Source organism: Anser cygnoides, chromosome 4, assembly GCF_040182565.1.
Source record: "Anser cygnoides isolate HZ-2024a breed goose chromosome 4, Taihu_goose_T2T_genome, whole genome shotgun sequence".
NCBI lineage: Eukaryota > Metazoa > Chordata > Aves > Anseriformes > Anatidae > Anser > Anser cygnoides.
In genome coordinates, this window is record NC_089876.1 from 71,743,852 (window position 1) to 71,770,126 (window position 26,275).

The 26,275-nt window shown below is 42.1% G+C and overlaps 1 protein-coding gene across 1 annotated transcript in view; it reads right to left on the bottom strand.

The window, feature by feature from the left end:
* UNC5C (unc-5 netrin receptor C) overlaps nt 1-26,275 on the bottom strand; it is a 247,808-nt gene that overhangs the window by 47,730 nt on the left and 173,803 nt on the right. The window contains 2 exon segments of the mRNA XM_048049472.2: nt 6,845-6,948; nt 19,595-19,738. Of these exon segments, the coding sequence (XP_047905429.2) occupies nt 6,845-6,948; nt 19,595-19,738 (248 nt within the window).

Sequence of the window (26,275 nt, forward strand, 5' to 3'; positions counted from 1 at the left end):
GCAGGGTGTGCATACAGCTGCTGGAAGTCTCTGGCCCTATTACAGCTTCGCTTTGTGCACAATGGGGAAGTAAAACCTCACAGAGGAAACTTCCAAGGCTGAGGTGGACTGCATGCCTCAGGTAATTGCAGGTGGAGAACTTTGTATCATAGAGCTGTAAATTCAAACATCGTGGCATCGTGAACTGAAACCCATGGTGGATGCCCTGAGGCCCACAAGAGATGCTATGCTCCTTTTCCTGCTTGAAACAGGGGGGTTAGGATGGAGGTGCTACAGCTCATGTGTGTTGGTTGGCATTTTTGGCACCACGTGGGCAGCTGGACTCCACGAACCCCAAGGTGACTGGGGATTTTCTGTTTGGAAACCACTTTAAACAGGTTATTTGTTTGGAAACTGCTTTAAAGAGGTTATCAGTGTGAAGTCTGTGGTACTTTGAATATGCCCGTGATGGGTAGATGGATAGATAGAAGGAGGTATATGCTTTTCACAATCATTACATTCAATAAGGGAAAAGGATATTGAAGGTGACTGTAGTCCCTAAGTCCCTTTCCTGTCCCCTCTGAATTTGTCACATGAACAACTCCCCTTACTGATTTTAAAGGTATACAGGAATTTTTTTCAGTCAGGGGGCACACCTTATTGAAAGAAGAACATCAGCTCTAGAAGCACCTGGAAATTCCTGAGCAAAACCCAACAAAACCTGATCAAACAACTCTTGAGTTACAGCTAATGTGTGTGCTCTACAGACCAAATTTTGAAAGCACCTCTCTTAAAACGTGGAAGCATCATAATTCTTCACACCTAAAGTAGCACTAAATCTGAGCAGGCTACTGCCAGAAGAACTGACCGAGGCAAATACTACTGCTGTGAATGCTGGTGAGAACTCAAGCTCCACAAACCACTGTCAGAAGTAACTCTCACACTTCAGGCACTGTGAGGACTCGACTGTTAGGAGCTAGGATCAGCTTTTGTCAAAGTAGAACCTGATGGACTAACGCTGTAGGTGTACAGAGTAGTATCTCCAGGATGTGAAGCTGCCTTCTCTAAGGGAGCAGTTTGGAGGTATGCTTGTCTACCTCATCAAAAACGCTGCCAAAAATCTATATCACACGTTGTATATCTTCCAAAAAATATGTATAAGGGAAAACACTGCTTTTTCTGAGTACATTATGAAAGGGAGAGGGAGCTAGTCTTAGCTAAACTAGCATCTCAGAGCCACCTTCACCACAAAAAGAAAGCTGTAGAGAGGATAGGTTATCAGGGTGTGTCACCAGTCACGCAGAACACCTCCCATTGCAACATTTTATGGAGGAACTACAAACCTGACTGTTCTCCAGTCCCACAGACCATCTTTGCTTGTGTTGAGATTTAAGCAAACAACAGCTTAACTCACTGAGGAGCAAGCACTGCCCTCACTTACAAGGGTATCAGTGGAACTGCACTACAAAGAAAAAGGGTAGGATTAGAAACCACAGAAGACTCAGGTCTCAAAAAAATCAGTCCTGCCTGAAGAGCTACATATCTCAGCAGGGGTTTCTGCACCACAGAAATGAACCAGTAGGGAATGTAAAACACAAAGCCTCATCAAAAGGTGCTGCCAAAATCTGTCCCCCAACACTGTGCAGCTTCCAAAAATATGCGTAAGGTAAATACAAATGCATAACAAATGAAGAAATAACCTAGTAGTCAGTGCGTTTCCCAGAAAGCACAAGACCCAAATGCAAGCCTGTTCTCAAGCAGGGGGGTGTAAGCTATTTCTTGCTTCTCAGAAGAGTGCCCCTGCCACCCACAAATAGATTGGGCTGCAGAAGGAACAGGTATGTACAGGACCAGACACTGAAAAATACAGGGAGCTTTATCCTGTGTTTTTGAAGAAGGACATCCCCGCACTACCAGACCTTATCCACCAGCTCTGCAGGGCAAAATTAACAGGCAGTCTTTGGAGCAGGAGTTAGGGCTCCTTTGCACCACCGAGCTTATTCACCTCCCTGCTCCTCTCTGACTCAGGACAGTCAATGTAGGAGCTGGGTGTCAATCTGTTGTGCCAGCAACACTGAAGCACAGCACAGACCTCCCATCAACCAGCATCCACCCTTGAGGCTTTAGGTAAATAAACCTTAATCAGTCCCAGGAGCTAAAATAGCTGCTTTGAGCTTCTGGAGTGCATTTTTCCCATCTTACCACATAATTTGATTCAGGAGAGGCAATGTACATCACCAACCAACACCAGAGATGAGCACAGAGCACCGATGGTTGAAGCCTCTGCTTGAATTTGGTAGCAAAAGAGAGAAAAAGGGTTGTGTTCCTCCCACAGACAAACCCATGTCCCCCTTCCTCGTCTTCCTCCTGCTGACACCTGAAGGCATTCAGCTGTGTGCTGCAAGGCACTGCAAAGGGCAGTGCTGCTTCCCAGCTAATTAGTATTTGTGCCCACAAACTGCTCCACTCCCTTTCTCTGTGAGCTCACTTTCCTGCTGGGAATATAAACTCTGTCTCAGTGACACACACCTGCATGGAAATGCATACACATGAACTTCCAATTAAGGGACAACTGCAGCAAAATATAAGCATCTCTCATGAAAGGAGGCAAACAGCAGTCGTATTATCAATCAATTAGATGGAGCAGCCACCTGATGCTGCCTATTTAAAGAAGTCTTCAGCCTCCACCAGGTTTTCCCCATGCAACGACAGCTCGACGAAGCCCATGTCGCAGTCATCTTGACTCAGCAAAACACCTCGGTCTGCCTCTTGACAGAGGAATGCTTTCCTCCTTGCGCTAATTCCTAATTAGAGACGTGGATGTGGATAAATACTATGTCATGTTTTAAACTCAAATGGGTCACCAAACTGCATGCTGCACCCTGCTCTCCAGTTAAACTCCTCCGTGAAACACTTCAATTATAATTAAAGAAGCAATTATCCCCCTGGTGAAGGTGCAGCAAATCACACATCTCAATGCAGAAGTTCGTCTAGCAGCTTATGGCGTATTAACCAATCTTACATCTCATTGATGCTTTGATCTATATCCTATCTCAGTGACCTAATTTGCTGTGACTCGGTGCCTCTGACTGTATTTTGCCATGTGCAATATGATGCTGGCATCTTTCAAAGAACGAATTAAATGAAATAGGGGATTAATTGCTAATAATTCTGTCATTCCTGTCGGAGCACTGCAGAATGGGATTGTTCCTGGCTTCTCAGGTTAAGTTTGAAAAAATGCACATGTGAAACAGAGTCGAACTGAAATGGACATTTTGCGTGACACCAGGGAGCTGGGACTGCCTAATCTCCAGCAGTGCCTAGCACTGGCAGCTCTCGATGACTCTGTCGGGCCAGACTGCTTATCTCACTGCCTTGTCCTATTCCTCTCCACTGATGAAAAGTACAGGGCAAGGAAGCATGGAGCTAGTGTTTTTGCTTGTTTTCATTTCCATTCCTCTCATTCCATTTTTTTTCTCTCTCTTTTTTTTTTTTCTTCAAGGTAGGCCAATGTGAATTTGCCCCTTTACCCTTCTGCTGCATGTGGAAACCTCACTGTAACCATGCCTGCTCATCAGGGCCAGGTACAGGAAAAGGCAAAACACTTCCCCGGGCATTTCAGAATCTGTAGGTAGGTTCAGCTTGATATCAGCTATAATGCTAGGAGTAGGTACGTATGCCATGGAGCAGCTGGCACAGATGCTGGTCAGGGCTGGTGGGTAGAGGTATATGACCACAGAGAAGCTGATCTGATTTTCCTAGTGACCAAGCAAACCCTCTGCTTCTTACTTTGTCCCAAGTGAACAAGCAGGACGTACTTTGATTTGACCTCAGGACATGAGGCTGGTGTAGTTTAACACATACCCTTCTCTTCTTCTTCTGTTCGGATCTTGAAGTTTCTTTTCAGTGGCCATGATCTGAGCCTACACTAATGCTCATCATGTCCTAGTGGATCTGAGGGACTGGTAAGTGCTGCTTTAAAAGCTTTGCCTGCCCATCTCGATCTTTGTCCTTCTTGCCCTCTCGAGCAGCTGAATGCTGTTATGTGCTTCAGCCTTTCAATATCAAGAACTGCTCCAGCATTGATCCATAAGAGCTCTACACAGTTAACTGCAATTAAATATGCTGGCAATTATAGGACTAAATTCCCTCGCTACCAAAAGGAGAAAAGAATTTATCCCTAAGCGTGGTTGTTCCCACCACTTGGAAACACCAGGAGAAATAAATAAATAAAATTTAATTGATTAATCAGAATTAAATAATAATAATAATAAAAAGAGAAACAACAACAACAACAAACAAACAAACAAAAACACAAACAAAAAACAAGTGGAAGACTCCAGGACTCTGGACTCCAACATGATGTCACACTGAATGCGTATTTTGTACAGTTTCATAGTGTAATCTTTTCTTCCCTCTTCGTTGCTAAAGCCAGTGACTGCTGCAGAAGCCAGTAAGTCATAAAAAACAACACCAAAACACAACATAGTGCCCAGAGTGGGAAGAGTCTGAGGTACATGGTCACTAAAGCATTTGGAAATACTGCTGATAGCTGCAGCATTTATGACACCCTACTCTACCTGGAATCAAACCAGACTTTCTCCAGTGTGCAAAAAAGCCTCAGTCTGCTGCCTGCCTTCTCCCAAGTCCTTTCTTACTTAGTTACCTGTACCACCATGTCAGAAACTTCTCTGAACAAATAAATGAAGTCTTAAACAAAGAACTCATTCATCTCTAAATTAAAATAATCATGTAATCCTTCAACCCACCAAGTTACCTTTCATCTTGCCATTTTTTAAAATTTATCTTACCAGCTTCACCAAGTGGCTGCAATAAAGTGTCACATTAAGGTATTCATATTCATTAGTGTTCAGGTCTTTGTTCTTTTAATAGTGTTGGAAAGAATCTACAAAGAGGCTGTATTAGGCGGCTGTCCAATCTGGGTGTTTGATCTCCTCCCGACTTCAAAAGTCAGAAGAGAAAAAAAATACAACATTGAGAATGGCTCTTTTGAATGTCAGATGGGGAGTATATGATTTTGGAGCCTGCCAAGTGTTAATTGGTGTCTGCCCTGACCACGGTACAAATAAGATTCAGAGCCTGTTAATGTAGAGTCATGAATCTCTGCTATTGACAAAGTGAGCCAGGATACTTGGAGGCAGGAAAAAGTGCAATTATTATGAAAGCAGCTCACAGGGGATCTTTTCAGAGATCACTTCCTTGGGAGATGTTGTACTAGGAAGCAGACATGGCAAGTGCAGCACGTTTTTTTTTTTTGCCTTTACAGCTGCTTGGTGGAAGGAGGACAGATATAATTTGACTTAAGAATAACAGTTACAAGTAGTAATGGTTCATGCAGAAATTTTTGTAACAGCAGAGAGAGCTCTCCTTCCACATAGCATGCTAAATCATGCTGTTTGGGTCCTGGCCACCTGACCAGGCATTATAGACCTTTCCATGGGAATACCTGTGCTCACCGCCAACATTTCGGAGGTGCTTGTAACACCACACTCAAAAAAACTACCTGTCATGACCAATCTCAGTTTCTAGCAAAGGTAATGATCTGCCCCTCCAGTAGCCTATCCCATTTCAAATACTCATCAAGGCACAATGGCAAATTGATTTGAGGTAAAGGAGCATCTGAAAGGAAAAAAAAAAAAAAGCTGATAAGTTCTTGGGGAAAGCCAACTGATTAACATTGAGGTTGTCAGCAGGCTGGCTCAGCAGACCTAAATGCTCTTTACAGTTTGGGGAATCTTAAAGGCGAAAGAAAACAGCCTAAGGAAAAAGGAAAGAGGAGAAATCTATGCTAATTATTCCCTCTGATGTTTGTGGACACTTTTCTGCAATTCCAACTAAACCTGAACTTGGGGAGGTAACGCTTAAAGTTTTGTCTCCTGAGAAATCAGTCATCAGCGCTGAGTGACAACCAGTTTGCTACTTAGCCATGACAGCCTAACTTATCCTAATGCAAATTGGCAACAGTTCCTTCTCTGCGCGGCAGAGGAAGACCGAGGAGAATTCAGATAGGGGAATTACCATCATTAACAATCAATTTTTCTCTTAATAGCAGAAGCAGATTTAGGATTTCAGTGCTCCCCTGTGACTCAGAAACCCCCCTCCCGTGAGCAATGAGCCGAAGCCATCTTCGGCTCGAGCCACCACTGCACTTAGGCAGAGCAACCTGCTGCTGCCCGGGGGCACGTATTTTGGTGAAGAGTAGATTTGCTCCTGCCAGGTGGATGGAAGGCTACCCACTCTCTATTACTTAAATGCCAGTGAGAAATACAGATAAGCCTAAGAAAATGGATTATTTTGCAGATGCGTCCCCTACTTGCCCCCACCTTGTGCTGCCTCACCTGGGAACCCACACTGGACCACGATACATCCTCTTGCACCTAGCTGGCCAGCCGGTGCACACACAAGTATATGCACAAACATGTGAGGGAAATAAAATCTAGCAAACAAAGAATTAAAATGTCTTTATAGCGTGTTTGAAAGATGCCTCTTTCGATAACTGAAATGGCCTTTTCTTTAAAAGGCCAAGGAAAGATAATAGGATGGTATTAGTGTGCCCCACCAGCTATGTGTCCTTTGGACTCCAGTTATAACTACGACTTCTGACAGAGCACAAAAACCTGAAACCAAACCTCCTATAGCTCTGCCCAGCAAGACACCTTAATCGCTTCCAAAGCCATTAATCAGTTCCCGATCAATCCTGTCTACCACCAGCAGGCAGTCAGCTCTCCGTTACCATCCATTCATCACGACATGCCCTCATTCCCCGCCCCATTAGCCACCGATCAGGCCTCAGTTAGGATACCCAAATGCCAGCTGCTTGGGGCAAAATGCCACTGCTGCTCACCTCAGCTACTGGGATGCCTTCAGGGGGACGGCACTGGAGCAGGACCTCTTGCTCCAGGGACACTTCTTTCCCCAGGGGCTCCTGCTCAAAAGTCTTCCGGAGATCTGGGGAGGGAGAAAGAGGGGGAGAAGGAGGCAAATTAATAGTATTAATAGCTGGTGGTGCGTATCACATGTGATTGCTGTACTGCCTAAGATGTGAGAGGTCTTACTAAACAGAGAAAATAGCATATCTGCTCCCTGGAAAGTGGAGCACTCAACACCGAGACATGTTTTCACTTCATTCAAGCATTAAATGGTCAGAGGTTTCATAGTGGATTTATTATTTATATTGTGGTAGTACACGTGAACCCAGCCAAGAACCAAGGCCTCGCTGTGAAAGGTCATGTTCAGTCAGACACAGAACAAAAGGAAAAAGAAATCCCATCTTCAGGTAATTTATGTTTGCTAAGCTATGCCAGTGAATCACTAAAGAAAGTTAAAGGAAATTATAAGAACCTGTAAAACTAAAGCACATAAGCTGAGTTATCCTAAACTCATAATTTAAAGTGTTTGTGCTGCCATTTTTAATTTATAAACGTTAACTTTACAGCTTTAGCTACTTTGTCTTCACTGTCTCATTATCCCTGTAACACTAAATAGATAACGCTACCCATAACGTATAGCTGAACCATGCTTGGTTCCCTGCACAGCACCACAGAAATGTCACAGGCAGAGACAACACCAAATGTGTCTCCTGATCTTGGAGCAGTTCACTTTGGCATTTCTTGTACACTTTTGTAACATATTTGCATCGGTGGTAAAACGGACTTGGGAATTTCCTATCTTACCACTGGATCCACGTTTCCACCATGGTTTGACACACTCTTCATTGTGCCAGGGTGGAGAGGGAAAGGTGAGCATTCAGCCCCAGTAGCAGCTGGGGACACTCTCCCCTGCTGCCTGTTCCTGCTGCAGGTGGGCACGGGGCCTTGTTGGAATCCAGATCAAAGAGCCGGGCTGGCTTTAGAAAACGAGCAAAAAAATCCACCATTTTAACCTCAGATGTTGATGTAGGGGGCTTTAACCTACGACATGGAAGACAGAACTGGTGATTTTGTTGGATGACATGTCAAGCTTCGCCTGGTTGTGTCTGCTGGCATCCTTGACACACTGGTGGTACTCTGGGCCAGCGAGGCTACTTCATGTGAGAGGAATCACAGCAAGACAACCGGAGAGATTAGGTCTGTCCCTGACACCTGTATGTACCTCCCACGGTGTTGCCAGCCCCAGCATTACCAGCTTCATCCCACTCTCTCTGACAGGCTAGCCAGGGCTGTACAGCTCAATTTGGGTAACAACAAACTGCTCCAGATCCCCTCTGTGGGTGGGAGTCACTCCAAGCACAACCCCCTGATTTTGCTCACTGTACTTCTGCACATTAAATGCACAGATGGGCAGGTCTTTCAGGAGCTGCTAGATTTCTTGGGACACGACACTCTTCCTGTGGTCCAGGCTCCTCACAGATCCTTTATGCTTGGTACATATCCTGGGCACATGTAATGCTGGGTTAAAGCAGTTTGCTTTAGATCAGAGATAACTCGGACTATATTACTGCTAGTTCCACAGATATCTCCAGTGGAGAAGAATTCCCTCCACATCAGGTATACTTTAATACACATAATGAACACATATGTACTTGCTATGGACAATTATAACAGATGTACTGTGCTCTAATATCATGAGGATAAGTGAGAAAGTTATTATACTGCTGGTAATAGAAGAATATAAGCACAGCAATAAATGGCTCATTAATAATAGCATTCATGTGTTCAGATATGGAGGGATGAATACAGTAGAGCCAGATTAGACAGATAATAATCCGAGGCTTTTCCTTGACACATTGATTTACTGTCCTCCCTACCTTCCTGAAACATTAATAGAGCTCTGAAGTTTCCAGCCTCATGTGTGCACAGCAATCACCTCACTCACGAAATGCTCACCTCCAAAAAAAACCCACCAATTTTAATGCAAACAAAAGTAAACAGCATTAAGTCTAAAAATGTGTAATAACAGTAAAAAAAAAAAAAAAGCAAAAAAGCAAACAAAAAACCTAACACTTTACCCTCTTTATTCTCAGCAGCTGGAACTGCTAGGTACGCATGGCCTGTTTTCCCTGGGAAGTGCCGCAGTACAGTTATGGGAGGCGAGAGGAATCCCCTGGGATGCGGCTCCCCCAGCTCCCCTCCCACGCTGCAGAGCCTCGCCTGGCGTGAAGCACTTGAGCAGCACCACTGCTTTCCAGTGGGTCAATGATCCACAAACTAAAAATACGCTAAGTAGGGGCCTTGACATAATAGACAGCAATGTTCTCAAAGGAGCCATTAGATACTGTTGAGTAAATGATACTCATTTCGAAAAGAAAAAAAAAAAAAGTACATAATTGTGTATTTACAAGACTGGGAGCTTTTATCCCCTGTTCTGTTAGCTCCCTCCCACGTTTACAGCTTTATGCAGCCAGAGCTACCCACCACCTTCCGCTGCAGCCCTGCCACCTACAAATAGCTACAGATGGCAGCTGTGCAGGGCGCTTCTTACCTAAGCAGGCATAAGGTTCACTGGTTGCAAAAGACAAGCAAGTTAATAAGGTGGGTTTCAGGCATAAGGTTCACTGGTTGCAAAAGACAAGCAAGTTAATAAGGTGGGTTTTTAAATGATGAAGAAGTGGAGGGCCTGGACAATTTCCTCACCTTCTGTAGCTATCATGAAAGTCCCTGCTGGGACAGCACTGAGTTTTGAAATGACTCCTTTTTCCTATGGCCCTTGCAGCGTGATTTCTGTAGATAAAGACTTCCTTCTAATTCTTCAGTCTTCAGCTTCCTTTTCCATTTAACAGTTACAGTCATCACGGCAACTTCACACTATCAACCAGGAGTGGGTGAGCTTGCTAATGTACTGAGGGACTTTGGATCTTTTCCAAAGGGAGCCTTTTCAAACACATTTGTCACTTTTCGGAAGTGTCATAGAAGTTACGATTGCTTGCAAGCAAGGACAGAAGGGGTACATTTTCCCAAAGAATGGTAAAAGACAAATAAAATACATCCCATTAAAAAAAAAAAGTTTTAACAATCTTCAGAAAATATGCCTTAAAAAAAACCAACACAACAATAAAACGTTTGATCCATTCTCTGTCATGACCTCTTTGTCTGTGAAGAGGCAGTGTGAATTATTAAAGCTTCAGGTCAGCAGCAGCTCTGTTAACATGATGGTGAGAGAGCCTTCTCCCCCCTCACCCTCAATACGGAGAGACACTTATTTAGTGCATCTGCACTTTCTTTCCATTATAATTTTAGTAACGAAGAATAATCCCTGATTGCATTAGCGATACTCGTATTATACAGGTAGCATTGCTGCCACAGCTCATCACTTCGGAGTAGAGCAAGCCCTGGTGGGAAGCGATGCTGAAAGGTCCACCTTGTTCTGCTTGTGGGCTCCTTCATATACTGCACCCAGACACAGGTGAGGACGTCACCGCCAGGCCCGGGGGACGGCCTGTACCACCATCAGGTTTTTCCCCCTGCCTCTAACTTCTCTTCAAGGCTTTCTTCATAAAAAGAAAGCAAGGAGAAGAATTAAAATTCTGATCCGCCACCTTGAGCTAGACTATTTTCTTTACTAACGTAGAGTCTTAGTAAATTCAGAGGGGGCTCTTGTGGCATATACTGCAGCACATTTACAGCATACTTAAGATGAGACTTTCATCCGAGACTCCTGAAATACTTCTGTGCAAGCCTCTCTGTTAAGGACAGATGGCTGCATTCAGAGCTGCATTGAAATGAGAGAATTTCCACAAGCATAAAACTGAAATAGTGTAATGGGAAATCAAAATCTCAGTGTATGCCATATTGTTAACTTTATTCCTGAATTTCTGTGCTTTTGGGGAAGAAGGGCATTAGAGCTTAATTTCGATGCATTGTTAAATTCCTTTTAAGTTTAATGCATGTTTAGCTTACAAACAGCTCAAAAGTTGCATTTTCACCTGCTAAAGATAATAGTTTCCATACACACTCATAGCATGTCCTTAGTTCATTTTCTACCTGTCATCTTCTACAAAAGAGCAAAGAATGACCTTATTCTTTTTTTCTTCTTCTTCTTTTTTTTTTTTTTTTTTTTTTTTTTACCAAATGTATTTTATCTCCTTTCTGTTGCTCTGTATTTTGCTGTGATGGGTGGGTGGGTAAAACTTTAAGGATATCTTTTATCATTTCTGAGAAACGTGATAAGAGGCAGGTCAGATGTCTTCAAGTCAGTGCTAATGCAAGGGTGACTAATGAATGAGAATGAAAAACGGACACTTGTCAGACAGGAATTAGATGTAAACCAGAAATGAACAGAACAATGCTGCATTACTGTCAGAGAAAGATGGATTTCTGCCCTTGGTAGACCTTAAAGACTCTTTATTCTGTGCTCCTTCTAGTAACTCCAACTTTCCTTCTATAAATATATTTCAAAAAAATTAGCAAGTTTTAAGAATGCAAAAAGAAAAGCCACATTATTTTTTATCCAACTTTCCTGTTAGCTATGCCCATTGAGAGAAGAACATACATTTGATGTCTGTCGTCAGAGAAAGAAGTTTTTAAGAATATGAAGACCTTCACAAGGAGTACATATATATGACAGTTTACTTCTTACAGGCAGTACATATAGGCATCCATATAAAATCAAATGTACTATGTGCAAAAAATGCAGATAAAACACTTGAAAAGGGGGAATAAGGCTTGGTATTTTTTTAGCTGTTATGAGTATATCAATAGGTAGCCAAGCTCTCTAATCCAAGTCTACCTCCTATTGCTGAGAGTGTTGTCAAGAGGCAAGATTGAATCCTGTTTTAATTTTATCCAGACTAATAATAAATGCCCAAACAGAAAAATAATTGTGGAAAAAGAGTGGGAAAACACCACTGATGTTCTGTGTAATGAAAGAGGATCCATGTGCTTGTAAAAACATATGTCATTGCATTTATTTCCCAAACATAGATGATTGATTGGTGCTGAGTTAGAAAAACATGAATGATATTGTAAAACTATCTTGTTCTTCCATCACTTTCTGTGGTGCTGGTGAAGTTGAGAAACCTTTTTTTTTTTCTTTTTTCTTTTTTTTTTCCCTAAAAAAAAGCATTAGAGACTGAACTGCAATCCAAATGTAAGAAACCATGTGCTATCAGACATACTTCATCCTCTCTCTTCTGTTCACAGCTGAATTTACAATCTTTGTCATGCTCAATCACACTGGTGGGTAAGTGATGGCAAGGTTATATATAAAAATTCTCTTTTCTTTCATTTTGTCCTTGTGTGGTTTCAGCTCTTTGTTGTTAATTAGATCAGACCAGACTTCCACTGAGACTGTCACAAGAGTGTCATCAGCCCAGGGGATCCCCCTGAAACCTCTGTCAGTTGTAAATGGGGTGCCTCTCTCTGCAGAGTCCCCTGCTGTATCAGACACATGCTGGGCATCGATCAAAGCTGACTTCCCTCCCAGGGCACACTTCTGTGCCTTGCTGCTTGTGGGATGAGATTGAAGCTAGACTGGGCTGTGCTTGCAGCTGGCCCAAGCGTCAATACCTGGAACTGGGGATGGGAGTCAACACCTCAAAACCCCGTCTTTGTATTCGGTGCACAACTCCGTGCTTCTCCTTCCTTCTCTGGAGGGACTGCTCAAATCTGGCACATGTCGTGGCACTGTAAGGCTGCCCCAGCCTCCTTCTCAGACTGGAGAGGAACAGCAAAGACGAAGAAGCTTCCCCCTTTTCAAGGACGTGGAACCTCATGGCTTGAGCTGAGCTTGCTTCTAGTTCTTCAGCCCAGGGAGCGAGGCCTCTGGTTGTCATCTCATGTGGCCAAGAAGCCACATCAACTTTCATATCCCAGCTGATGGGGACAGAGGAAGACTACTTGGAAGAGCACAACATGTTTTGGGGACACAGGACGCTACATCTGCTGACCTCAGGTACTGAACAAGTTGATGAACACCCCTCACTTGCTGGGCTACCACCTGTAAGATGCTTTGCTTGATCCTATGACCCGCTGTCCTCTGTTATTCACTATGTACTCAGAGCCTGAGCAAATTGGAGATGCACACCTGCCAGACCCTCATTCTGCTGATGGCATCTTCAGCCAGCTGGGGATAACACTTACCCTTGGCAGCTGCTTGGAGCCTCACCCACCGCCTGCACGCCTGCTGAAAAATCATTTGTCCCATTCCTCCCCCTTCAGCTCTAAGCTAGTTCAGCCATGTGCTGGTAAGACAAAACAGCCTTTCACAACACAGCTTCCACGTGGGCTACGTCTATAATGAAGTACCCACTCAACACGTTCGATATTGGTACAACTGTAAAAAATTCAAGCAAGCCCACTTCATAAAGAATTCACTGAGCAGATGGGTTCCCAGGCACGCATCAATCACACCCTTCTCCTCCTCTTATATTTTTACTTGATAGCTAGATATTGTTTTATTTTGTAAGCTTAACCTGAGAACTAACTTATAAACTTAACGCCGTTCATTACTTTATTTGGTTATTGAAGACGGGATCTAAATTCCTTGTCTTTCAAGAAAATCTAAATGTGAAGTTTAAATGACACCTCAACTGGCTCTAGATGACAGATGAACTAAATGTTCTGAAGATAGACATTACAAACACCAAGTGTACATTACAGTTTACAGGTAGAATTGAATTTATAACACACTGAAATAGTAAAACAGCAAACAATATATATAAACATGGTATTTTGTTGTTGTTGCTCTTCTAATATGCTACTCTGACTCACATAGATGTCTCATCGTGACCAAACTGTATACAAACTTTTGTTAACTTCTTGATTGCATCCATGTTTCATCATCACTCTCTAAACAGACTCCATTGAAAGATGATCATTTCTTGGGCATGTTAGCATAGGGTATTCTCAAGGCTCCTGCTAGGGGATTTAAACCCATATACATTTAGTAAAGGGGTTCTTTTGGTTTTTAAACAATGCTAACAATGAAGTGAATGTCCATCTTAATTTATAAAACCTTAAGTCTTTATTACAGAACAATGTGATTTGTATTTATGGCATTTTTATTGCTTATTTATGTGTATTTATTACTGCTGCAATTGCATCCTTAAGTTTGAGAATTGGTCACGCCTGTTAATTTGGGAAGCAGCAGACAAACAAGCCTGTGAAGAGGAAAAGCAGAGTTACCGTACTAAGTATGTTAAATGCTTAGTTAACTCCCGTGCTGCCCTTTCTGTGATCTGACGTTGTTTCTTCAGCGGTCTCAGCTCCAGACCACGGAATGCAGTTATCCCCTCATTAACTACGTGAAGCAGATATTGATTAGGAGTAACTGAAACGGTGCACAGAGAAGAAATTAAGGTCCTATCTCTGCTAATTCTCTTATCAAAATGCACAAAGCATTCTCTCGTTGTTGTTTTTAATAGGGCACATCCTGGACATGCCTTCCTATTAAAACTTTCAAGTGTTATCCTTCCCAGCTCTCACTCTTTATCCTGCTGTGCACCAAATTTATATCTATTGCAATATGCGTTGGAGGCTACAAAATGCATGTTTTGGTGTAGCCAACAAAAGCCTTTGGTGGCTACAGGAGCACATGCTCATAAGGTTGCCTGGTTTAGTTGTGTGAAGGCAGGGGGAAGAAAGGCACTGCAGCCCCAATACTAAAAGATAAGTGACAGTCCGTAATGAATCTGTGATTTTTTTTTCTTCTTCTTATTTTTTACAGAATCACCGAATCGTCTAGGTTGGAAGAGACCTCCAAGATCATCTAGTCCAACCTCTGCCCTAACACTAACAAGACCTCCACTAAACCATATCACTAAGGGCTACATCTAAACGTCTTTTAAAGACCTCCAGGGATGGTGACTCCACCACCTCCCTGGGCAGCCCGTTCCAATGCCTAACAACCCTTTCGGTAAAGAAGTACTTCCTAACATCCAACCTAAACCTCCCCTGGCGCAACTTCAGCCCATTCCCCCTCGTCCTGTCACCAGGCACGTGGGAGAATAGACCAATCCCCACCTCTCTACAGCCTCCTTTAAGGTACCTATAGAGAACAATAAGGTCACCCCTGAGCCTCCTCTTCTCGAGGCTAAACAACCCCAGCTCCCTCAGCCGCTCCTTGTAAGCCTTGTTCTCCAGACCCCTCACCAGATTCGTTGCCCTTCTCTGGACCCTCTCTAGCACCTCCATGTCCTTCTTGTAGTGAGGGGACATTTTTATATCTGTTTCTTTGTATGATTGCATACCCCTTGTAAGCAGAGATAAACCATCAGGTAAACTAGTTTACTTTTCTGTACCACGTTTATCTTATCAGTATACAGCATCTGACATGCATATATTAGCTACATTCCTTTGAAAAGGTGTCTGGGGAAAAAAAAGGCTTCTAGATAAGTAGGCAGTAAACTAATATGAAATTATACAAAGATTAACTACTGCAGTTCCTTACTACATCAGGGCTTTTTAAAATGATATTTTTAAAATGAAAAATAAGTTTCCTTCCTTCCTTCCTTCCTTCCCTCCCTCCCTCCTTCCGTCCTTCCTTCCTTCCTTCCTTCCTACTTTGGTTTTAGGATAATGACTAAGAGAAAAGAAGAGACTCTCCAGATTCGTTACACCAAAAAAAGATCATTCAACAGAAGTTGCAGAAAAAGCTGTTATTTTCTTACTTGTTTTCAACAAATCCAAAACCTGACAGCAGATTTAGGGTTTATATTCTCACTATATTTTCTCAAGGACAGCCTTGGTTAACGTCATGAAGTCAGTGAGGCTACACCAACACAAAACCGGAGCAAATGAAAAGTGAGGCTGCTTTGCGCACATGGGCTCAAAGCAATTTGTCTTAGCCACCCTGTTATTATCTGATCTAAAAATTAGGTCAAATCCTGAGGCTATTGTTTAGTCTTTATCAGATGTATTTTCTAGTGGGTTTAACTCTGCTCTTGCTCTCACACGCTCAGGCATCATTCATCCTTAAAACAGGAATTGTGCCCTGTTAGGTTTTACCTGTTAAATGACATCAGCCTTGTTACATAAAATTCACATTAAAACTTTATATTGGGCTTGATATTTTTTTTTTTAGCCAAAGAGAAAGCTACCCAAACTTTATCCTTCCTCTGTCCATTTGTTTAAATTGAGTAGAAGAACTGTATCAAAACCTATTAGTGACTCCAATGCACCTGATTACATGTGCTTAGAACAAAGAAGAAATGTATGAACAAGTAGGAAATGCATTTTAGCACTTTCATAGGCCAATATCTCAGACAACAATCTTATATTTTTCCAGCTCCACCAAGATGTACATAAGGAGTCCCCGCTTTTGTTGGTTAGGGAACTATCAAGAATGGCAGAGTGAAAATTAATCCCAGCGAATCTGCTAATTCAAGAGGACAAAATGCTCAGCTCCACCCTCATGGGGACACCAGCGCCTCAGGAAGATGAATTCCATGGCATATGAAAGAAACTGAAAATAATGATGTTTCTATCACCTGTCGTGCTGCTCCTTTTCAGAAACAGCCTGCCCAGAAGGGAGCATACAGGAGGTCCAGGAGTGCAGTGGTGAGATGCCAATAAATGCCCCAAACACTTTGGGGAGCCAGGTTGTTGGTTTGAATCAGCCTCTTCTTATTTGTATGGCTAGCATGTACAGCCTTTGAAATGCAGCAGAATCTGCACTTCATATTTATAGATTACTCCCCTTCCTGAATAACTGAGGCTCTTTACTTGGCTAGAGAGATGTTGCAATTGATTTTCATAGAGAACTTTCATTGACTAGGTTGTTATGTACTTTCTGACACATGCCTGACCCTGCATTAAACAAATACAAGCCACTTTTCCAGGATGCACATTTTTCACACTTTCAAATTACTTTTCAGTTAATTCTATTACACGCTCAGTGAACAGAGATGTTGAATGCTATTATTTTTTGTTTGTTTTAATGGAGTGCTGCTCCAGTCCTTGAGACGACACAGCAGTTCCTGAATAAGACCAGTGGTCATAAGGGAGAAAAGAGAGAAAGAAGAGAAGGAGAAGGAGAAGGAAAACAGAGAAAGGGAAAGGAAGAGGGAGAGGGAGAAAAGATTTTTTTTCTTAATGTGATAGGAATGGCTAGTTACGCTACAGTTGTACCTGTTGAGATGAAATCACAGGTTCAGGTATTAAAATACACAATAAATTAAACAATAAATAAATAAATAAATAATATTATATTAAATAATCAATAAATTATCAATAAATTAAATAATACCTTAAAAAAGGTATCAATGTCCACTTTTCGCATGAATTAAAAGTGAAGACTGCATTAGTGACATAAGCATGCAACTACAGATGCAGGCAGAGCTGAAGAGCTGGATTCTTCTGCCTCTCCTAAATTTTGGACCAGATTCATAAATACTGCATGAACCCTCCCTTACCTTCCTGTCTCATGGAACACTGTGTAACCATCAGCAGACTTTTCAGCTGTGTTTAAAGTTTAGGTAGGGAACAACAATTGCATTGACAGTCCATATTCAGTCCTTTGATATCAAGGCTGTGAGTATTGATAAATACCAGTATATCTGAGCCCACAGTTTAAAATAGTGATCTTGCAGACAAAATGACATCACACGAGGGAGGTATGTATCCCTGATAATATGTCTGTGTTCCTAAAAGGATAGTCCCAAGTTACCTGAGAAATTTACAAAAATCTGTGAAATTAGAAATAGGTAGTTTTGCAGAGAAGGTGCCTCTGCAGCTGTTCAAAAGCCTGTAGATTGACAGCCTGACACTTCAACTCCTAATCCCAAGGAGTGAAAGTGACTTGCCTAGTCAAAGCTGACCAAGAATCCTAAACTCAGGAACAAAAGAAAAAATCTCCACTAAAATGCAAAGCTGTGCTCGAGTGACAAGCACATAACACTCCCTGGAATTTCTTTAATTAGACTGTTCTAAAAGAAACCCCAGGACACTGCAAAAATCACTAAACTGATTGTTCACCTATCTCCACAATTTGGTAACAAAAAAAAGCAAACTCTGTATTACGAGCATCTTCAATAGAAATTTGGACACCTGGGAAGAAATGTCAATTGATATAAAATAACTTCCATGTGCATACAATAATTATGTGCTATATATAAAAACGAAGTGCATAGGTATGGAAGTATACAGAAGTTACTTAACCATCAAGTGAAATACACTTTGACTTGTAAACTGCATTAATTCGATGGTCATCTGTCATAGGCTAACTGGCAGGACATGAAAATCGGCTTAATGAGTTAACATAGGGCTCATAATCTAAAAAAAACCTGTTCAAACATTGCTAAGCCTCCCTGAAGTGCTGACTGCTTGGAAGAAAAAAAAAATGGAATTGCTCTTTTGTTTCAGTACAGAAAAAGAAAATGCCCAAAGTCTTGAAAGGTTCCCTGGCATGGGAAAACACTATGCACATATGTAATGGCATTTCTAATTTTGCTGGATGAACATGTACAATACTTTTAATTTCCTTTAACCCTGGAGAAATTCCTCTCTGAGGCTAGTCCTGTACTCAAAGGTACAGGTCTTTTATTTCCAGTCAGTTATTAGAGTACACATTTTAAAATGTGTATTTAAATTTAACCTTCTTGATGTGTGTCTGGATATTTACACAGAGGTAACTACTCTTAGAGGATTTTCACAAGAACAAAAGGAGAATAAAGTTCTAAATTGAGACCTTTAAACAAGAGTCATCCTATAGTCCTCCCTCTAATGTGTCTGTGAAAAGCTTTATTCGGCTGGAAGACTTCTCTGTTTTCATTATAAATTCTTAGGACCAGTGCAGGAAATGTAAGAGTACTGCAAACCTGGCTTCTAATGACCTTTTGTTATAAAATGTGTTTTTGCTGAGGTGAAAATGGATGAAGAGATACAATTGCAGATGAAATATTTTGCTCACATTTTACAAAACGGGATTTCATCATGTGAAAGAGAAACAGGAGTCCCCAGCGTGACTACCCTATTACAAAGAAAAGCACCTCTTTGAAAATTAATGAACAATAAATATTTGCACAGTCAAATGAAGATCTGGTTTCAGTGAACTGGCTGCCCTGTGTTCTTGGAGTCTAAGCTGGGAGTGGCTCATAATAAATATGGAGGTTAGTAACCATGAATAACAATAATGAAATATTAGGTCTGAGATGACTGCTTGCAATCTTACCAACCTGGTTATGTGATATGCTAAATACATACTTTTTTCTTTGTTGAGCAACAGCAGCATTATTATGTGATGGCAGAGATACAAAAGAACAGTTGACACCTTATTTCAGAGCTTGTTTTGACAATATTCCTATCCATTTGCTTCAGCCACTTTTCTTGAGACATGTAATTGCTGTTCATAGGAAATACAGGTTTGCTGCTTTCCCCACACACAAAGGAGAAAAATGAGATTTCAGAATAGCAGAACCATGGAACAGTCTGGGTTAGAAGGGAACCTTAGAAATCATCTGCTCCAACCCCCCTGCCATGGGCAGGGACACCTCCCACTAGATCAGGTTGCTGAAAGCCCCATCCAGCCTGGCTTTGAAGACTTCCTTGCTCTTAAGAGCAAGATAACAGATTTTTTTATGAATGCTTCCAAAGGTCTGAATGTTAGTACACATCAAAAACTGCAGAAAATGCAAAGCCCAGTAGGCGGGAACCAAAATCTCTCTCCCAAATGGTGGAGGCTCCGCTTTCTCTCACCCACACACCACCGTCTTGACACTCACATGCGATACGGACGTAGGCTTTCCGGCTCTTGGTGGTGCCGGCAGAGCTCCAGGCGACACACTGGCACCAGTAGTCTTCTGGCCCGAAGAGCTCCTCCACTTGCTGGCGGGAAATCTCGATGCTTACTTCTCGGACAATCAGACCTGCCAGGGCACAAGGACTGCCAGTCAGTGTCATGTTCAGAGGAAGGAAGGAGCAGAAGTCTGCTTGCAAAGTTGTGGGACCTTGTGATGCTCTATCAATCTCTCAGCAATATTGTCGTAAGAATACGAAGGATAAAAAGCAACGCTTTGTCTGCATAATATGAGAAGTGGGTGAGTGAATAACAATCACTGCGATTTGACTTTTATCACGTACCACGTGTCTGCTACATGATAAACAAAAGGACCAGTACCTCAGCTGATATGCATTGTATCACATCCACAGGATTTACATCTAGTGACGATCCAGCCCCACTTTATTTTCATATGAATATCATAAAACTATAGACTCATTCAACTTATATAACTCCCTTAACCCTCCTGTAGTTCACCTCCTTTTGCTAGACAGATACACCACAGGGAGAAGTCCTGCTTGCTCTGATACTGCACTGCACAGGAGAAGGGATTTTGCCACTGTAGAAAATGTCCCAGTGCTTGTAATGATGGGCACAAGTGCTGCACCACGGTTATAGCAAGTTGTCAGTCAAAAGACATTTATTATGTGCTTCAGTGCCTGACAGCCTCCTTGGCCATACCCTCCATAATGCATCTCAGCGCAACCCTTAAACCCGCAGCCACCCCCGCTCCCTATCCTTACCAGCAGACCAACGTTTGGCCACATTTCCCACACAGTGCTCTCTGTTGGGAAACTGTTTTGCTTCTTCTAAGTGCGAGGAAGCGTTGCGGTGTCTCAGACACCACTGCAGGAATCATTGGTAATGCATTGATCTTCTAATGACCACCGCTGTATTTCATACCAACACATCCTCTTTTTCTGCCTCAAAACGCACAGCCTGGCCAAAATGCTCTTAATTCCTGCCAAGATATTGGGGGAAAGGAAAAAAAGGAGGTGCCTGCACCCCTTGTCAATGTATGTGATCCTTGTTGCTGATGCCAAAGTACCAACAAACTTCTAACGTGCCTCCGCCTGCGGAAAGGACCATCACCTTTTCAAAACTGCACTCTCACAAACAGCCTTGAATATATAAATTCCACATGTAAATATTTTGTATAGTGGGACTGATTTTCCCTTTCCTTCCAGAATTGCCAGGAAACTGAATTAAGAGATCCTTGGATCACCCACAGCCTGTTCAGTTTGTCCCCATCACCGAACACCAAAGGGTGGGTTTTGAGCCCTACTGCCGAGCACGGACCTGAGCCCTTTGAGTCCTGCACACAATGACAAGGAGGTATTTGTACCGTAAATGCTGTGCCTAATGTGCTCCCCAAGCACCGGAAGCCACTTGGGCCCTTCGACTTGGGCCCTCAGCGAGGCTCCAATCAGGGAGCCAAGGCTTAATTACTGTTTGTACATCCTTGTGCACTGTCACTGAGGCCGCGTGCTGTGTTCTTCCCAAACTCGGCTGACAACAGCAGAAAGGAATTCATGCGTGTAATACCATAGGCCTCTCTGGTGGGAATGCCATCTAATGAGATGCATTTTCCTGCTAGAGACCATCACAGGCTAGCCCCTTTTTTTTTATTTCATTATCATTGACATCTTCAGCCATCGAATAATCACCTACTTTGGGGGGAAACACCTAATAGCCTTCCCCCTTGAAATGAAATACTGAGAACATAGCAACTGTAGTCCCACGTATGGAAATCAAAGCAGTGTGTGGACACTTGATATGCAGCGAACACTATGTTATAAACTTGTTCTGCTTTGATGAGCTAATTTGACTGCAAAAGGGGTCTGAGGATAGCTTTTGTCCCATTGAGAAGAGCATGAAGAGGGTGGGGAGGGAGCATGTACATTACATGCATAAAAATGGTTATATTTTCCCAGTGCAACTGCTGCTGGCCTAAAGATTGCTTCAATTTATTCCCAGTTCTTATAGCACTAGCTCGGGCAGCCTTAGAAGGTTACAGTTTTATGTTTCTGTAATAGGGCTGATTATAACAGTGTGACGGAGCAGTGGACTCTGTTACCCGGGGGCTGAAGCAAGCAGGCTCGTAACAACAGTACTGGCTAATAATAATTATGAAATAATTCTTAACATTTGGGACACAAACGCAGTTCTCTGATAGTTTGTTGGAGGTACGAAGCCATGCATAAAACAGCTCCCTCCGATCATACCAGCAAGAACTTTTATCTTTGATATCCTGAGATGTTTTCTAATTTAGAATAACAACCTAGTCTGGGTACTGTCTTTTGAGAAAGCCACAAAGTTCTGATAGGTTTTGGGTTATTCAAAGTCATTTGACATGTGGACTTTGAGTGGTATCAACAGTTGTGCCACGGCCAAACAGGTGCATAGCTTTTTGATGGCATAGTTGGTGACTCCATGGGATCACCTGGGATGTAATGAACAATGGCCAGAACTGAGGGGTGACAAATGTAGGAATTCCCACAGTGATACCTCTGCTTTGTTGATTTGTTCCTTGTGCCAGAGTAGGCATATGAGGCATTTGTACGAGAATCATCCTGGACTCGATGCCGTTTTGACACGCTGGAAGGCTGATCTGACCACTCCTTCCCAGCACTGCCCATGGGTAGCACATCGCACAAACAGCAACGATGATTTAGGAGGAACATCTCGCCAACCTCAGACTCTGGGGCACGCGCAGGGGTGTACACTTCCCTTGTTGCATTAAATCACAATCCTTTTCCTTCTGCTAACACACTTCAGCGTAAACCCTAATAGAAAATCTCTTTCTAGGCTAGGTTACAAAAAAAGGAATTTGCAGCGATACCTCAGGTAGCAACTGCCTCGTTACCAGCTGACATATTGCTGTACATCAGATTTCATAGAGGAGCTGGTACAGGCTGTCTGCTTTCATTCAGGAGTGTATCGCTTATACACCACGCGTGTGGAGCTAGCGTAGGACAGCCCTGGGATAATGACTTCAAACAAGTCATCTTCATTTTACCCCTTTCACTCTACTTTGCCACAGTGATAAGTAACAAAATGACACTCTTTCACAAAGAATATCTCCTCTACTTTACCTTCTTTACTAGAAATATATTGAATTTCTCAGCCTAGTTCTTCATGTGGCCAAGCCACGCAGCAGGTGAAATTATGCAGTATACTTGACACTGTTTTCTTATAACGCTGCAAAACTCCAGGATTAATATAATTGCTTAGATGGTGCCACTATCTGCAAGAAGTCAGGTTCTTCCTGCTTTGAAGCAATGCAATAATAACCACAGTTGAAGGGAGACAACAGAAATGTGGGCAGCTAGAGTGCTTAACAGGTCCCTTATAATGCATACAAATCCACAAAGAGCATCAGTATAGGACTTCTAACTCCTACTCACAGTGTGACAAATAGCTAGAATTTGACAGGAAAAGCATTTGCTTGCACTGTCCAGACTTGATTTGCATTCAACAAACTGAGAACTGTTTCTGTAGCCACTTGCAGCCCATCTGGATCTTGGGTATGAACACAGATATGTGAAGATATTTCGTCTAATTACCAACACCTTATTTTTCTGGCAACAAGAAGATTGTGAAGAGGGGAGCTTTAAAACAAAAATGCAGAAAATCAAAGTAATTTAAAGCAATTCTCCAAAATAAATGGTAATTGTATCTTAAGGTTGTGCACTAAAAAACCACAAATCCTTAAAAATGCATTTCTGGGTTGCTGGGCTCTTTCTGCATAAGCGTTTCTTTTCTGAATAACTGCAGAATTCCCAAAAGAGCAGCAATGTAAGAAGTTTTAAAAAATTGAGTATGAGAAAGTGAAAAAAATCTCAGGAAAAAAACAAAACCAAAAATAGTTGCTGTCTTCTGGTCCTGAGTATTCAGATCTGGATCAGCTGGGTTACAAAAGATGTCAGAGAGGTTGCTCAAGACCAGGGCTATTTATACACACCGATCAGACTGTTTTAAAACATTTACTTAAACCTGGCACCAGAAAAAGACATTACGTTGGTGGAATTTCCCTCAAGAGAGGTCCAAAACCCTGTAGCCTTTAGGAGACTAAATAAACTGGTCTAAAAGATCTTCCTACCCCTAACAGTTTTCTGTCCAAGTGAGGGCAGAGGATAGCTTATAATAAGGCTCAGAGCCTTGGCATAATCAATCTGTGATGACATCCCATGAATTAAATAGGGAGAATTTCTCCATGTGTGAAAATTTTGCATATTTAGTAGCACAACATATGCAATTATTCATTTCAATAAAATAAATGTATCTCTAGGGCTAATACAAGTTGGGCTCTGAAAAGGAGTAGGAAGGAACCAGAACTTTGCTTATTTCTGTATTTGCACGTTAATGAGGGATTAATGGGTGGAACGAGGCAGAGGGTGAAGGGAGCCATGCTCAGTCTGCCTACTGCTAATGCATGCAGCTAAATGAGCACAGAGGAGAGGCACTGGCTGAGGGTATACATGAAAATAAAATTACTACCCCTTCTGGAGCAAAAGAAAGAGTGAGGAGGGAATTGTGGCTTATATACATACTATTTTATTATAAGCTCTATCTTAGAAACACAATCAAGCACAGACACACTCCATTCACACGGTCCCTAAGTGCTTAACTTATTAGCTGGCTATACAAACTGTGAGGTAGATTATCTGGTCTTCAGAGGCAGAAATGTTATCGTTTTTAATGTATGCAAATGTAATGTAATTGTATGATATTATGGTACATTATTAGTAAGTGCAATAATAACTCATGGGTTCCATATTGCACCCACTGAAGTAATTGGCAAATTTCCCAATGATTTTAGGAGGAGCAGATATGCCAATCAGAGTAATTTCTTTCCAGAGGGAAACAAAAATGTCTCATAAGGTTCTGCAACTGCATATGACTGCTTATGATGAGAAATGATCACTGCAAATATCTGAAACATCAGATTATTAGCAATTAATTAAATGTAATTATCCAGCCTGGAGTCAGTTCAGGCCACAGAGTTAGTATCCTCGCCTCCCTGGTCATCACTTTGCCAAGAAATTATGTGGATATACTTTGGCTGCCATAAATGTTTGGCATTTGATATTAACGCTCCGCATGTGTGAAAATATTCCTCAGGACTTCTACAGAGTAATTTGTGTGGAAACATTATATTGGCATGTCTCTGACCCTCTGGCACAACACTAAACAGGAGCTATTTAGTCACAAGACTAAGCTGCACTTTCAAACTCCAAGAAATGGAATGGATTGTTTATTTTCTCTGTAAGTGGAAATTCAGATATTTTTTCCCCCCAAATTCCTCCCCTTCCTGCTCTGTAGTGGGGAAACAGAGGTCAGGGCGCGTGTTTGGTGAGGAGAGAGACAAGGCTCTGGGGAGTCAGTAGTAAAACAGCTATGGGGTAGGGGATTCTTCTGCGTGTGCAAGCCACACGTGCTGCCACACGATCCCTTTTTATGGCATGCAATTCCGTGGTTCCATTTAGCAAAACATGGTGTGCACCCATATATGCGATTCAGATCCTCAGCCTAGAGACTGTGGTTTGCTCAGTCTTCAAAGAAATTAGTGCCAGTCTGAAGCAGCCCATGCTTTCTGACTCACGGTTCCCTTTTCTATTAGTAATAGGAGAGGTGAGTGAATGAATACTGTATGGAAGTTGCTCAGGCAGTGCATATTTTAATAACATGCGTATTCATGCTCTTCAAAGCAAGACGAAGGTGGAAGGAGAATCCTGATACCAAAAAATAAAACAGCAGTTTTTCAATCATTTCAGAAGGGGCTGGATCATCTGCACAGGATTTGGCAAAAAGGATGAAAGCGTTTTTAGTTCTCACGGTCCCCATCTGCCTTACATTTCATACACAAAGCTTCATCCAAACTTGTTAAAACAGCCTCATATTTTATTTTTTTTTTTGTGAAGTGGGCAAGCCCATACACCAAAGAGGTATGACTGTAAACAAACTTACTAAAAGGTACGTAGACTCCTTTCTCATTATGCAGTCCTTTGTCGTTATATTCTCCTCTGATGGTAAAACTTACACAACCAAAGCCAAGAATGATGATCTAGTGATAGTCTACAATGAGCTATCTGATTTATGTAATTGCTCATCACAGGTGCTATAAACAACCTGTCTCTGTAGTAGAGGGCTTATCACTTTCCTTGTTAAAATAACCTTTTTACAAACGAAAACATAAAATCAGTCCTCTGTCAGAATGGAATTCATTTATCCTCTTGCAGAGACGTATCTCTCACAGTCACGGAGTAATTCTGCCCCAAAACATCAGAGTACTTATGCTGGGGAATTTGGTCTTTTAAAAATGAATAAATAGGCTATGCAGAAGAAGAACAGCCTCAAATATTAAAGTTCTTGCTGAGAAAAATGTACTCTGTGCATCCTAATGGGACAGAGATGATTGCATAACGGCACACTTTGCCTATATCTTATTTTCTATGTGGAGTAGTGGCAGTCTTAACAAAAGATGGATAGACAGATAGATATGTAGAGATATTTTTAAAAAGCAAACAGCTTTTCCACTTGGTAATCCTTCACACTGTGATTGCATGCACCTGTTTTTGCCTCAGTATTGCTTTTCCCTAAATGATGGCTGGCTAGTGGTACA